Source organism: Myotis davidii, unplaced genomic scaffold (assembly GCF_000327345.1).
Source record: "Myotis davidii unplaced genomic scaffold, ASM32734v1 scaffold657, whole genome shotgun sequence".
Lineage (NCBI taxonomy): Eukaryota > Metazoa > Chordata > Mammalia > Chiroptera > Vespertilionidae > Myotis > Myotis davidii.
In genome coordinates this window covers 933,583-950,194 of record NW_006287917.1, presented here as the reverse complement: position 1 = coordinate 950,194, position 16,612 = coordinate 933,583, and the positions used below count along the sequence as shown (strand labels likewise).

General features: G+C 42.7%; 1 protein-coding gene across 1 annotated transcript in view; it reads right to left on the bottom strand.

Annotated features, from left to right (window-relative positions):
• GRM5 (glutamate receptor, metabotropic 5) overlaps window positions 1-16,612 on the bottom strand; it is a 432,533-nt gene that overhangs the window by 33,963 nt on the left and 381,958 nt on the right. Inside the window, exon 8 of the mRNA XM_006759764.1 lies at window positions 14,444-15,383. Coding sequence (XP_006759827.1) covers window positions 14,444-15,383 — 940 coding nt within the window. The remainder of the gene's footprint in view (window positions 1-14,443; window positions 15,384-16,612) is intronic.

The following is a 16,612-nucleotide window of genomic DNA, read 5'->3' as shown; positions in this document are numbered from 1 at the left end:
AGAGTTTTATATATTTATTTGGTAATGTATGTATACCTACTAATTTGAAGGTTGAGTGATGAGATTTGATTTGCATTGTAGGAAGATCACTCTGGCAGCTGTTGGAACATGGTGATGCATCAATTATATAGATTGAGGACATTATGTCAGTAGTTCAAACAGCAAGTCAATGGTGACATCAGTGAGAATGCAAAAGATAAGATACATAGAGAAAATGTTTGATTGGATATGAAATGTCAAGGAAAGTAAAGAGTCAGGAATAACAGGAGATTGGGCAATTAGATTGAAGGCGTAGCTTTTATCCAGAGAGAAAATGTAAGAGGAAGAAGAACCATCAGTGATAATGTCTAGAGAAGTGATGCTGAAATAATTATTTAATTTCTTGGTTAAAATAATAGTTTCCTCTAATGATCTGTCCTACATGTTAAAATTATCCAGGATGCGAAATACACTTCATTCTAAATGTCGACTTAAATATTTGCATGACATAGGTGCTTAAGAAATATCTGGTAAATTTCAACTGTACCTGACCACTTTTAAAGGACACCTTTCACCATCTCACAAGTTTTAAATCAGCAACTTTAGAAAGTTTTCATTTGCAAAAGGGAAATAAAAATAAATCATAAAATTCATAACCAATGAAAGTGAAGCCATGTACTTAATTTGAATCTGCCTTTAGGAAAGATAGCCCATTGCTTGTACCAATTTAGCTCAAGTCAGTGCTTGTCTGAGCCACGCAGACATTTCCACCATGAAACTGAAATGTCTTTCTGGTGCACACTTGCTTTGCTGACCAAGCAGTTTGGCTTTGTGCCTTAACTGGCTTGTAACTCAGCAAAGTAGTCTAGACCAGTGGTTCTCAACCTTCTGGCCCTTGCAATACAGTTCCTCATGTTGTGACCCGACCATAAAATTATTTTCGTTGCTACTTCATAACTGTAATGTTGCTACTGTTATGAATCATAATGTAAATATCTGATATGCAGGATGGTCTTAGGCGACCCCTGTGAAAGGATCGTTTGACCACCAAAGGGGTCCCACCCCACAGGTTGAGAACCGCTGGTCTAGACAGTGGTTTTAAGTCTCACAGAAAGAGAAAGTGGTAAGGGAAGGGGTTAACAAAAGAAAATGGGCAATGGATAAACCTTTAGTTTGTCAAGGAGATTAAACAGGAGTATATCCAACCTAAATTACAGTGAAGATGACACTTTTTCAAATGTCTTTCTCAATCCTGACCTTTCACTGATTCCTTCATATTCTTTATTACCCTTTCAAATACAGACTTAGTGCCTATAATTTCTGGCCACTGAGACCATTGACTCTCTAGAGCTAAACTGTTTGGATTAGAATTCAAGGTCCAACCCTTTCCAGCAATCTTTCCTTGCTCAATTTGCTTAACCTCACTGTCTCAATTCTCTCATTTATAAAATGGGGATATCTACCACGGGGGTTCTTGAGGATTCAATGAATATTTATGAGGTATGGATGGTAGTGCTTGCCATATTATAAATGTTAGCTGTCACCATCAGCATCATCATTCTGATCATCCTCTCCACACCCTACACTCTACCTGCTCTTCTGTAGGTTCCTCCTGTTTCGGCTTTTGGCTGGAGTGCCTGGAAGCTTGACTTTAAATCAAGTAGTAGTGCCTGCCTGCCCCCACTTCAGTGTCATTTCTCACTACCTCCCACCAGCAGATCCCGACTTTGTTCTACTTGGACTGAGCACTCAGGTATAAAATGCTGCAGACTCTGACTCATTCATTTTCACTGAAGTAAAAGGCTCCCAGTCCCTTCACCATGCTTTGGTTCTCCTCCAGAAATGGTGTGACTAAATGTGTGACTGGGCAGATTGGCTTCTCATTCAGAAGGTCAAGCTTTAAAGAAAGCCTAACGTTTAGGGCTAAATTTCTTCACTGCAACAGTTGAGTTCAAACCCTCTTTCAGCCACTCACCACCATTTTTATTAGTTAACCAGTTAAAGGGGAATATGTTGCTACACCATTTGGGTGAGAACATTTGGTTCTCATTTTGCAGTCTTGGCAGACACTTTATCTCTCTAACCTTTAGCATCCTTATTAGTATAATGGACATAACAAACCTTCGGAGGGTCATTGTAAGAAATGCATTGGATTAAATAAGTAGTATGCATGGGTACATGGTGCATCCCCAATAAATGGGAGATCTTAACAGTACTTGGTTTGATTCCTGAAGAATAGACACTAGAAACATGACCTGTCAAATTGAAACGCATTCCTGGTGGTAAAAGTGAGTGGTGGGAGAATATTTAGGCAAGGCTCCTCTGTGGTGTGTAAGAATAACGTATCTTTAAAAAAATCTAACCTCAATGTTCTAGGACATAATGCTGATTATCTTCCTGGCTTTTATATGTCACACTGTTTTTATAGGCATGGAAATGTGATATCAGTCATGACGAGAAAACCAACAAGTTTGTATTAGGAATCTGCTTCAGTAGGTGCATCTGGGAATCAGCGCGTGTACTGCTAACACCACTTCTGCAAAAGTTTGCCTCCGGCTGCTTGCAACAAGCTCTCTACACAAGCCCACAGAGGCAGTCCTCTATCATTGCGACCCAAGCTGAGTGCATCTTGAGCAGAAATGCTTTCCCACTGTGCCGCCCAGAGAACACAGCCTGCCACCTAGTGGCCAGGAGAGGAACCTAGTCCCCTGACTATTGGGGGTAGGAATGATGGTTGTGGGGGCCAGGAAAGGAGAAAGGAAGAATCTGTAAACAGTGGACACACACAGCCTGGTTCTTCAGCAGCATCACTAGGATAATGAGAAAAACCCGAGTCTAAAGGCTATCGGTGCCTTTCAGCCCGCAACTTGCTCTCTGTCTGGCACTTCTCTCCCTGGAGATGCAGCCACAGAGCAGTGTCTGCACTGTGGATACAATGAAAGGACAGCCTCTGGGAATGTCCAAGGGGAAACAAGGTAACATGTGCTTTGGGGCAGGGATTTGGAGTTGGAAAGTGAAAAAACCAGGCAGGACATCAGAAGTCTGCAGCTGCTCAGCTCCAATTCAGCACATTCGCATCCTGCTAATGTGTCATTGTAAGTTCTCACTGAAGTCAATTTGCTTAGTTTTCTCAATATCCTCAGACATTTCAAACACCCTTTGGATGAAAACAAGTCCTAAAGTTACAATGCTGTTGTGAGTGGATAGCGAAATGAATTTTTTTTCTTGTATTTTTATTAGTGAAGCAACGAAAGGAGAACGTACTTGCTACTCCATTTGGGTTAGAACATTTGGTTCTCATTTTGCGGTCTTGGCAGACACCAGCTCTGTGCATGGAGGAGAGAGGCCTGCATTTGCCCTGACCCATTCTTCAGCAATGGGCTGCACAGTTGGCTGTACCCAGTGGCTGGAAAGTCCCCGAGAGAGGTGTCCACAGTTCACTCTGAACTCAAGTTCCCTCTGTTCCCTCAGATGCTCTTGCTGTGCCTTTAAAATTTTTTAATTTATTTTTGCAATGTCATAATGTGTCTGCCTGAGTCAGAGCATACCGTCTGGTGTGCCTGACTCTCCGCAAGGGGTCCTGCTTTCCTCAGCTTCTGACCAAGACATGGGGGATCCAGACTGAAGTGTCCAGGACATAGCATTGGAGAAAGTTAAGGTGGACGGTGTAGGACAGCGAGACCTTGTTATCCTTTGAAGAGTGTAAGTTGGAGGGCACATTCGGGCTCCATCTCCTTTTTACCTTCTGCAATACTGCAAGAGTGATTATGGAGCTCCTGCTCCAAGCCATTTTAGAGATGAATAAAAAAAACAAAACGCTTCTGCCCTCAGTGATCTCCGGTAGGGTGTGTGTGGGTGTCACAGATGGCCAGAGTCACAACCTTGTAGACTATCATGGAACTTCATAGGCATTTTGTATGGAGAAGACCAAAATCTCCTCTCCCTCAGCCTATGTCTTTCAGGGCATGTGGTGGTCAGGATAGGATTATGTACCTGAGTCCAGATGGATTGGAGAGAGCATTATTTCATAAGATGCTAATATGCAAAACATATAATACTAGAGGCCCAGTACACGAAATTCATGCATAGGTAGAGTCCCTAGTGGCTGCCAGCTGCCGGCCAGGGCCTCTCTTCCTCGGCTGCTGACTGCTGACTGGGGCCTCCCTTTATTCTGCGACACCCCCTGGTGGTCAGTGCGCATCAGAGCGAGTGATTGAACTCCCAGTTGGTCAAACTCCTGAGGGGACACTTTGCATATTATATATATATACATATATATACAATCCCTCACACAGGATTGGGACTTGCTTAACAAATACTGATTGTAATTACCATTATCTTCACTGGGAGCTTCGTGAGGGTCACCAGACATTTCTTTTCAGTTATTATTTGTTTTAGGGGAACAAGGTCAATGACACATTATGTTTGTTCACAAGTCACGGTTTCTCTTTTCATCACAAAGCCATGCGATAACAAACTAGAGGAAGCAGCATTACTGGAGTGTGATTTTGGCTGTGGCACTGTAACTCAGCAGAGGGGGAGTCACGTTCTCTGGCAGCTCCTACCACGTGGCTTGTCTGTTCCATGGCTGAGAACAGGCCAGACAGCCAGCTTGGGGGATGCAGTGACAATTTCCTGATTTCCTTCAATTGCTTCCTTTTCTTGGCTAAACATAAGTGAGCGTAGTATGTACTCGCCTCACCAAAGAGAGCTTCATATTACATTATGTATAAAACTGACCACAGTGATTTGTTAGTTAATTTCTGAGCATTGGATAAAATGGATCAATATGTTTTGCATCAGGTCAAAAATATTTTTTTTATTTCATGAAGAGATATAAATGCCTGACAAAACCGCAAGGGGAATGAGAAAAAATGGCCAACACCTCCAAGTCATCCTTAAATTCTGGGAAAGCCTGAGTTCTAAAAAAAAATGCATTTAACTGAAACTTCTCAACCTCCCACCTAAAAATATAATGGGAATTTGGAAGGCAGTGGATCCCCAAGACATGGCAATGATTGACTAGTAATTGAAGCCAGATTCCCAAAGTAGGATATTTTCATCTCAGTAGCTTTCCTGCAGAATGATGTCATGGAACCTTTCATATTATATCACTGGAGCTGTGCTTTGGGTAGACATGTACTGAGATGACTCCATAACTAGAAAATCGGAAACTCCAAGTTCATGGATCTGGACTATGGGATGCACTCTGTGTTATACTCACAGTGACCCTGTGAAAATAACACAGGCTGTAATGCATAGTATCGTCCCATTGTCTAAAGCAGCGGTTCTCAACCTGTGGATCATGACCCCTTTGGCAGTCGAATGACCCTTTCACAGCTGTCGCCTAAGACCATCCTGCATATCAGATATTTACATTATGATTCATAACAGGCAAAATTACAGTTATGAAGTAGCAACGAAAATAATTTTATGGTTGGGTCACAACCTGAGGAACTGTATTTAAAGGGCCAGAAGGTTGAGAACCACTGGAAAGGCTCTGAGAGTTAAGCGCTTTTGTTAGGGTCCCAGCTTGTAAGTGGCAGAGCCAAAATTGGAATCCATGTCTTTGCTGACAAGGCACACACTACTTCTGCCAGGTCATAATATGAGAGGGGCTGATGGGCTACCTTGTTCCATGATGTCACCTTGACTCATCTGCCTCTATGCAAAAAAATAAAAAAAGTCACCTTTAAGGTCATTTCTCTGGGAGTAAAAATCAGAATCAAAATATGAATATTTTATGAGACAGAAACATATTCACAGTGAACTTGTTTATGAAAAACAAGAACAAAGCGAGATCCATGGTTGATTAAAATCAATGAATCAGAAAGCCAATGTTAGAATGAAGAAGAGCTTTGAAGACATACGGACTTGGGTTTGAATCCTAAACTGGGATTTTAGAATTTATCAAATAAATATGCAGCAAATAAAGCAAGTGTCTCAGTTATTATTTTTCTTATCTATGGATGGAGGTTCTGTTTTCTATTATAAAATATTGTGTGAAGATACAACAACAAATATATATATAATCTCGCAGTCTCTGTAATAAAGTAGTTGCCCAATAAGTGTTTGCAGCATAATGTAGGAAGCAAGTCACAAATAGCTATTATTGTAACAGCACAAGTTATTTTCTCTCTTTAGCACAGAGAAAGGGAGAAGACATAGAGTTTTTGTTGGGGTGGGTGAGGAGGCATCAAGTGGTGTGGGGAGGTGGCCATGGCTATGAGGAATTGGGTGTCTGACAGGGTGGTGGTTAAACAGAGAGAAGAGACCCCTAAAAGAGATCGAGGGAACTGGAATGGAAGGTGGTTGACTGATGGCTCCTCAGGCTGAGCCTCTCCTCTATCAACTTCTCCGCCTGTCTCCTGTCACCGGTAGACACACTGTACATGCTGTATTTTCCTGCATGGACCATGCCACTGGGCTCTTGTTCATGCTGTTCCCCAGAACACATATCCCCTGATTTTCACCTGGCTCACTTCATTGTCCTTTGGGTTCAACCCTTCGGATAAACCTTCCCAGGATCTCCATTGGTGACCTCTGACCTTCCCGGTGCATTTTCTCCTCTATCAATGACTTCTGTATGAGTTAGTCTCTGCTCTGAGCTGCTCCTCAGGGTAGGGTTTGTGTCTTGCTTGCTTCTACATTCCTAGAATTCAGCACTGTACCTGGTATGTTGTTATTACTCTAAAAAGACTGGACCAAGGTGAAACATCAGGATTCCTTGCCCTATTTTGTGAGCTTTTATATGACATCAGGCATATAAATAAATAAATAAGTAAATAAGAATTAGTCAAGAAAGTAATACAAATCCTCATAATCCCTAATTATAATCTTATCTAATAAAAGAGAAACATGCAAATGTACTGTACCTCTGCTACACTCACAAGCCACACCCACAAGCCACTCAGAGTGACTATATGCAAATTAAACCAACCAAGATGGTGACCAGCAGCCAGGGAACTGGAGCAAGTAGGAGGCTTGGTTGCCCTGGTGATGGAGGAAACCAAGCTTCCTGCCTGCCCTGGTCGGCTGTGCCTCTGCTCAAGGCAACAAAGTTTCAATTATAGAAGATAAACAAATCCCAGATACCTGTATCCAGCCAGCCTCCCCTGGGCACTTGGGTGGCTGGGGGCCATAGCCAGCCTGCAAACAGCCATCAGCCTCTCACCCAGGCTGGTCAGGCACCCCAGTGGGGACCACCACACTGAGGGGCTGTGGCCAGCCAGCAAACAGCTATTGGTCCCTTAACCAGGCTGGCCAGACACCCCAGGGGTGGACCCTTACCCTGAAGGGGCTGTGGCCAATCAGCAAACAGTTATCAGCTCCTCACCCAGGCTGGCCACACCCTCATGGGGTGAGGGTCCCTGCTGGGGGGCTAGACCAGCCTCCAAACAGCCATCAGCCACTCATCCAGGCTGGCCAGGCATCCCAGCAGGACCCCCCACCCTGAAGGGAGTGTGGCCAGTCTGAAAACGGCCCTTAGCCCCTCACCCAGGCTGGCCAGGGTGGGTGGTGGGAGCCTCCCCCGCCTCTTCAGCAGCGCTAAGGATGTCCGACTGCAGCTTAGGCCTACTCCCTGCTGGCAAGTGGACATCCCTTGAGGGCTCCCGGGCTGCCAATCTCCCAGGGAGTGGACCTAAGCCAGCAGGTGGTCATTCCCCGACGGGTCTCAGCTGCAAGAGGGCACAGGCCGGGCTAAGGGACCCCCCTGAGTGCACAAATTTTTGTGCACCAGGCCTCTAGTATAATAATAATAACTATAATATACATAAGATGTAAAAATGAGTCATATTTTTCTCACAAATGCAATCTACATAGACATTTAAAAATCATCACTAAACAGGAAAAATGTCAGGCAGTCCTTAAAGTTCAAATTTTGTATCTGATGTGTCTGCATATTTATTCATGCAGCAACAACAGGAAATGCAGTCAGGCTCAGTGGAAGGAATGGCCACATCAGAAAGTACAGTGCAACACTGATCTAGGGGCAGTTTTCAGGGAAACTCCTCGGGGGTGCATCACACTCCACACCCATTCAATCCCAGTGTTTCTCAGTTCAGGCTACAGTGTATTAGGAGCTGGAATGGGGAACCTACATGGGCTTTGAAGCCAGCTACCTTTTCTATTCATTCTCTGTATGGGCTTAAACACACAAATTAGCCTCCACTTGCCTCACTTTTCTCATATGTAAAATGAGAGTTGTTTGAGTATTAAAAGAGTTAACACATGTAAGGGGCTTAGAGCAGTGCCTGGCCCTATAGCAGTGGTTCTTAACCTTCTGGCTCTTTAAATACAGTTCCTCATGTTGTGACCCAACCATAAAATTATTTTCATTGCTACTTCATAACTGTAATGTTGCTACTGTTATGAATCGTAATGTAAATATCTGATATGCAGGATGGTCTTAGGCGACCCCTGTGAAAGGGTCATTCAACTGCCAAAGTGGTCATGATCCACAGGTTGAGAACCACTGCCTTATAGCAAGTGCTCAATAAATATAATTACCATCTTCAGCCCTTGACTGTTCACTGGTAAATGCCAGCATAGCTCAAATGTCATTATTTATCCATCCATTCAGTCACTTAGCCACATTTTTTGAGTGTTCACAGTGCCCGGCACTGTGTTGGATGCCAGTGGCACAGAAAATGAATAAGACATGGTCCTTGTGCTTCCTAAATTCATAGTACATGCACCTGTATGTTAGGGAGCCTTACAAGTAAACAGGTAATTATAACACAGGATGATAAGCACTCATAAGGAAGAGGACCTGATGGAGTCTGAGCAGGACAGGCTTCCCAGGAGAAGTGCTATGGAAGGTGACTATGAGTTGGCCATGTGAGACGTGAGGGTGGATGGAGCAGGTGTATATTATACCTCTATCAATGCCTCAATAGAGACCTGAATGCAAGAAAATTGTGATGGGTCAGTATGGAAAGTCAGATAGGAAGTGACTAGATGCCAGGCTGACCAGGGGACAAGGAGTCATACCACCAGACAGAGGAAGCTTGGCTCTGTCTTAACTTAGTCAGTGGAGAACCCTGAAGACATCTAAGCAGGGATTAAAATGTTTAAAGAGTTTTTCTTGTTTAAATTGGTTCCTTTGGAAGATTTTTCTAATTCCCAACAGATAGAATGCACTGCTTCTACCTCTGGCCCCTTGGTTCCCCCATAGACTCCTATCAAATAACTGTATTACTTTATTGAGCTTATCTGTTTCCTCAAAGACCATTTTTTTTAGTTATCTCTGCATTCCCATAACCTATAACAGTGCTTGGCACAGAGCAGGCATTCAATGGAAACTGCAATGAAAGAAAAAGTTTGGTTTTAGAAAAAATGCATTTCTTCTCATATTTTAAGACCCAAGCATTGTCATATGAAATCTGGACACTCAAGTCAACAAAGCAAGTGGTCTTCTCACTGGGATGATGGTGTGATCCCTGAGAGCTGTTGCCCATCAGATTCATAATCTACCACTGAGCAATGCAACCTGTCAGGCACTGTGCTAGGCACCCAGGGAGATATGAAACACAGCTGTGAAAATACTGCGCATATACCCAAAACAACCTCCAAATCCCCGGGGCTAGCACAGTTCCTGGCAATGCTCAGTTCTCAGTGAATGTTTGTGAGTAAATAATAGATGAAGAAGATGTGAGGAATGTGTGCTAAATGTACGGCATACATAATACATGTTCTGAGTCCAGATGCGGGCAAGTCTGTGAGATGGCCTGATCTGACACGGTTTAGGAACGGGGGCCCTGGAAACAGAAAGGATCTGAAGAGACAGTACGAAGAGGCAGAAGGTTCCAAGGAGAGAGAAATGACAGGAACATCACTCCAGACAGACTAATAACCCCTTAATGAAATCTAAGCAATTGGAAATCATCAAAGCTCTGATCATAGTTGGGTTATATTGGAATTCACACAAGAGAAACAATTTTTCAGGCAAATTATAATCTGGGCTATGGATGTGAAAGGACTAGCAGTTGCTTGAGCAGACAGCCTAAGAGGGCCCTCATGACAATGTTAATTAAAGCAAAGTTAATTAGTTAATTAAAACAAAAGTGGCAAATGGCAATTTCTAAAATTAAGGTGGAGGCAATACTAATGTTTCTGCCACTGGAATTCCTAGGGGCGGGTTTTACCTTCTGAGAAAATTTATGATGCAGGGTTATAGGCCTCTGTTATTATTTAGCTATGAAAGGCCACTGAGGACCTCAGCCCCACAACCCTGGAAATTCTGAATCTTGTAGAGCAGAACTTTCGACTCATCAAATTCAATGCTTTATTTAGGCCAGAACTGGTTTTGTGTTTGTGTGTCAATCTGCAGCCGAAGTGAAGGCCTTAAGTAGAAACTTGGCATTAACTGCTTGACAATGAGTTGATGCTGCACCACATGTGCTGGAAATTAGTGCCTAGAACCAAAGTGTTAATCACAGGGACCTCTATACATTGATGGCATAAATGGTATGTTTCTATATTAAAAAAATCTCTCGTGACTCACTGCCTTTTAAATAAAAATCCCCCTTTGCTATTTCAGTGAATTGAATGACTGACTGGATATTTTTCTTTTGTCTGTTCTAGGGTGAGCCTATTTAACTTCCCAGTAAACTGCTAGATCTGCTGGAATTAGTTATATTCTTCCCTTCGGTGTTCAGAAAACAGAAGTGATCTCCATGACCGGAGATAGAAATTGGCTCTTTCTGCTAGCCTCACAGTAGATTGGATTTACAAATCAGGCCTCAGAAACATGTCTACTTTTTTTTGGCTCGGATGAATTTTCTTCCAAGTGACTCTCCTTTTTAGTATTGATTCTCTGGGATGTTAATAGAGTTACTTGAAAAAAATAGTCCGGTGTTCCAAAGCTTGGGAAAAGATCGAAAAAAAAATTAATAGATGACTGATTAGTTTCCACACTTCTTAGTTCCACAAGACTTCTTAGTGTTTACTTCTAATAAAAGTGTAGAGTAGTCAGAGGTTTTGTGTTTTTTTTTTTTAATTTTTTTAACCAAATAAGTTTTTTATGGAGCAGTTTGTGAGAATAGCTTTCCAAAGAATACATTCTGGGAAATGTTCAGCCCAAGTGCCAAAAAAGCTGAGGCCTGATATAAAAAGAGCTTCATAACGGACTAGTCAATGGGCAAGTCTTCTAACCATGCTGGACCTCAAACTCCTCATCGGAAAAATGGGAATGATTATTGCTTCTACTTTCAATATTTTGTGACCATGAGACAATTCTATTACTACTACCACTATTACTATTATGTACTGCTTACCTGTTTATCCAATAGCAATTGACACCATTCCCTTTTCCCTTTCTGTTTCCATTATGGATGATATAAAAGCTAAATGCACACTTTCTTATGCTCATGCAGCTAGGGATAGCTATATGAGATGACTTCGTCCATGAAACATAAAGGTAATTTTTATGGGACTCTAAGAATACTCTTTTCCCTAACAAAAGGATGCAATGCATAGAACCTTGACAGCCAACATGCAGCCTTTAGCAGAAGGTGTATAGAATAGCAGAGATGTTAGCTCTGGAATCACTGAGCCATGGAGGAATACTAGGAACAGTTTACCTGCATATTTCCTGTGGTATGAGGAAAATGAAACCAAACAAGTCATATAGGCCTCTGAAAATCTGGCTTAATCTTTCCTGCAACTGAACACATTTCTAAACGGGTTATCTGCCATTTATTGAGTACTTTTTATGTCTGATACTAAGAATTTAACACATACCACTTAATTTACTCCTCACAACAGGATTACTTACCTACCATTTTATAGTGGAAGAAATGAACTGAAGTACTTTGTTCAAATTTAAATAGTACCCTGGATCCCAATAAATTGGCTCATGACATATTGCAGAATTGAAGCCAGAGAAGCATAAGTAATGGGGGTAATTTAGAATAAAATGTGAAAGTATGAGAAGTACCCGAGTTCACTAGTTTGCCATTATTTAAGCTCCAATGTGATAGGCAATGCAATACACACTGGCCTTTATAAAACCATAAACTAAACAGGGAGGTAAATCCATGCATAACCAGTCATAGTCTTCAATGTGATAATTATTATGCTAGTGTTATGAACACCTGAGTTTGGATCACAAAGAAGAAATACTTACTTTGAGAGCTCCTGTGAGGCATAGAGGAAGGAATTTTAGTTTGGATCTAATTTATTGCTTAAGGTTGTAGCTTAAAAGGGGGAGAAGGTATGGCATCCAGCTGACACATATGAACCCATTTAGTCTCACAACCACTGGATGAAGTATGTATTTCATCATCTCCATTTATCAGAGGAGGAAACCGAGGCCCAGAGAAGTTAAGTGATTGGCCTACAGTTATGTCACACAGCTAGCAAGTGATGCTGCCAGGATCCAATCCCAGGGCTGTCTAGTTCTGCATCCTGCTACCTTTAGTAGAGCATCTACTGTGTGCCTGGACTTTACACACATTATTCCTTTCTCTCTTTCCAATCTTATGAAGTAGGTGCTATAATCTCAATTTGGAAGATGAAGAGATGAAGTCTCAGCTCAAACTCAGGAGAACCTGGCTGCAAAGCCAGTGCTCTTCACCATTGCTCCATGCTGTCTCTCTAAGGAGCCCGCCCTAGAGAGTCTCGGGGGAACTTAGGCACAGACTCACAATTCTGTCCCTGTAGCAAACTGTTTCCTCTATCAGGATGCCAATGAAGACTTATTTACGAAGACTTATTTCAGTTTAATGAAAGGCTGATAAATTAAGTTTGACAAAATAAATTTTCTTAGACAACATAAAAGGCTGATCTTGCAGAAGTTTCTGAAAATGAATGTTTTAGAGAGAAGTCAGGAAGGTAGATGGAAAAAACATGCCAGCAGGTTTGAGATATGGAAGGCTTTCTGTGTATAGAACATGACATCTCCAGGATTTATTGAAGAAGTAGAAGACGTAGTTTTCCCCAAGGTTTACAATTTTGTTGACTACCTTGAGCAAGTGGCATGAAAATATATGAGAGGCATACAGGAATTAGAAAAGAATTGAAAGTGGCAAGGATACATGTTAAAAATGCAAATGAATCGGGCCATGTGGGTAACTCTAAGTATCTTGTGAGTCCCTTTCTGTCCTCAGCAAACACAGAATCTTTACCATTACCATAACTCAGGCTTTGAGGGATTAGAGTTTATAGAAAATAGAACTTTTTATGTAGGCTAAATGATAGTTAAAAGCATTGTTCAAGCAATATTATTTAGCCATTTATCTTGCATTTATTTATTTAGAGTTTAGGGAACTTGTCAAATCTCTGTAGAGTTAACAGATGATTTCCTGAGTAGCTCTTTTGTACATCAAAATGATGCATTATTAACATGTATCCTCACCACTCAATTCTTTTCTAATTCCTGTATGCCTCTCATATCTTTCCATGCACCTGGCGCAAGGTAGTCAACTAAATTGTAAACCTCAGGGATAACTATGTCTTCTATTTCTTCAATAAATCCTGGAGATGTCATATTCTATACACAGAAAGCCTTTCATATCTCAAACCTGCTGGCATGTTTTCCATCTGCCTCCCCCCTCACCATCCCCCTTTTATTTTATTTTTCCCATCAGACTATGTACTTCTTAAAGAGAGGAGATCCTTATTCCCAACCAAATAACTATGTAGCCTTTTTAACACCTTCAAATTTGTTCCCAAGACACTGATAAGGTGTTTTCATTGCCCTTTGAAGTACCTTAGGGGGCATTTATCATATAAGGTAGTCCCTCACATGGGGGAAACCATTGACTGTTGACTTCAGATTCTTTTCAGATGGCAACTGCCCAGTAACAAAACCTGTGGTACTGAGCTTGGTGGGGTAGATGGGATGGGACTGTGGGCATCAGAGAAAGTGGGAGACTGGCTGATTGTTTAGAAAGAGTATATTCAAAGCTACTGTGTTCTCTTGTCTCTTTCATTTACTTAGACATTTCTCAGAGTTCAAGTTTCCTATTAAGAACTAGAATATCAATTCTATATTCTCATGTCTCTATGCACTGGGCATGTGCAAGTGCAGTTGGATGTGTGAGGCTCTTGGTATTCTGTCCTCAGCATCATCTTATTTGTTAATAATTTTCTGTAATCTTTTCTCGTGAACTAGAATTTAGTGCACAATGTATCTCTGTCCCCTCAGGACCTGGAGGGCCTTGCCATGGCTCAATGACTTAACTGTGCTCTCTCTGCCCTCTTGACCTCACCACCTTTTGCGGTAACTCTTTGCTTTATCAGAGGTCTCAGCTTCTATGTTTCTGCTTTGGCCTGAGTCACTGCGTCCACATCCAATTAACCCCACAAAAACTATTCAAATATCCAAAGCCCCTTTCCCAACACCCTGCTCCCTAGAGCTTCATTCACTCAAGTATTTTCCATTTAAAAGGCCCAGGAAGCAAATGTCACTGCTTCAGCCAATAGCGGCCCACGCCCACAGGGTCCCCACAGCTTTTACCTTAGGGTTTCCCCGGAGGAGCCTCTCCTCTTCCACAGATTGACTAGGCTGCTGGACCTGCTGGCGGCAGAGGATGACTTGCCATCCCCCACGTGCATGCGCACCACGGTGGACGTGGTGAAGGCGCTGCGCACGTTCCTCTCCGGTTTAGCCAGGATGATGTACACCTTCGGCACAAACATGCAGCCTAGCGCCACGGTGGCACTGAGGCTGACTGAGAAGCACATGGTGATGATTTTGTAGTTGCTGCCAAAGTAGATGGGCACGAAGGCCAGCCATATGATGCAGGTGGTGTACATGGTGAAGGCGATATATTTGGCCTCGTTGAAGTTAGCCGGGACGTTTCTGGTCTTGAAAGCGTAGAAGGTGCAGCTCAAAATCAGCAATCCATTGTATCCGAGAGGAGTGACGACTCCTAGGTTGGTGGTGTTACAAATCAGGTAGACCTCCCGGATGCTCGGGTAGTCGTGCATGATATCAGGAGGCTCCATGATAAAGAGGGCGACGATGATGCCCAGCTGGATGCATATGAGAATGAAAGCAATCACCAGCTGGGCACAGGCACTCATGAATCGGGGCTTTTTGGTACAGATCTTCTTCTTGCTGCCGGCCAGGATCCTGGCAATACGGTTGGTCTTGGTTACCAGGGCTGAGTAGCTCATGGCTGGGGAGAGACCAATGCCGATTCTCTGAAGGTAGCAGTAAATCTGTTTGGGCTTTGCAATGAGGCAGAAGGTGCATAGGTAGCCCAGGCAGATGCCAGCCAGGATGATGTAGCAGAGTTCCCTGCTGGAGGACTTGACTACTGGGGTGTCGCGGTAAATGATGAAGACTGCCGTGACGAACAGGGTGGCCAGCAGGCCGAGGCAGGCGAACACCACAGCTGCAATGGGCTCAGGGTCGCCCCAGCGAAGGTACTGCACTGGGATCAACTCACAACCTGCAGAGACACAGACACATATTGAAACAGAAGGAAGAAACGTTTACTCGGGCCAGTTGTGACGGAATTACAAGCCGCTGCTTAGGAACCTTTCACGTTGTCTCCAATCTACCATTCCAATCTCAGAATCCCATGCTACTCGTTTCTTCCTATATTCACTTCTAAAATATTTATCTCCGTATTATTAATACATATTCCCTGCTAGGAGCTGTTCTAGAATCTGAAAACAAAATGGTAAAGAACATGAACATGTTTCCTGCCTTCATAAAAAATAATCAGGGGTGGGTGGGTGCTTCTGAAGAATTACAACTGTAATAAGGGCCATGAAGAAGTATAGTATCAGCCCTGACCAGTTTGGCTCAGTGGATAGAGCGTCGGCCTGAGAACTGAAGGGTCTCAGGTTCAATTCCGGTCAAGGGCATGTACCTTGGTTGTGGGCACATCCTCAGTAGGGGGTGTGCAGGAGGCTGCTGATCGATGTTTCTCTCTCATTGATATTTCTAACTCTCTATGCCGCTCCCTTCCTCTCTGTAAAAAAAAAAAATCAATAAAATATATTTTAAAAAAGAAGTATAGTATGAATCTTGACCCAGTCTATGGGGGTAATAATATCTTCCCTCAACAGGAATTAGCAAATGAAATGGTGGTTTGGCTGCATTTGGGAATTCAATAGGTCTGGCAAACAGATTGATTGTAAGGAAAGAGCCAGGAGACACTGGAAGTAAGAAAGGAGGTCACCATACAAGAGTGTGAGGAGTGGTCTAAGATAAGGCTGGGAGGTGGGTGGGAGGGAATCTTGTAGGGCAGAGTCCTAGATCAATGGGCAGTCATTGGAGGGATCTATGTAGAGGAAACGACACAGTCAGATTTGTGTGGGTTTTAAACATGCCTTTGGTTGCTGTGTGGATTTTGGATAAGATAAAGGTGTGGGCAGATTTGAGAGTTATTTGAAGCAATACAGATTATTTAAATTGATGTGGGGATATAGGAGAGAAAAATCATCAAGGATGACCAACATTGGATCAATCTATGCTGTCCTTGAATCTACTATATAGAAAAATCAGGGTTTTCAGAGAGTCATATGATTCCAATGTTAGAAGAGAAGATAGTGTTTAAAAAAAGGAACGTGTAGTGGAGGAAAACTGACTCCAAAGGCAAACAGTTGGTCTCTATGGCACGTGCCAACACTCCCCAAATTATTCTCCACTCTTGGCTTGCAGGGTTTGTTT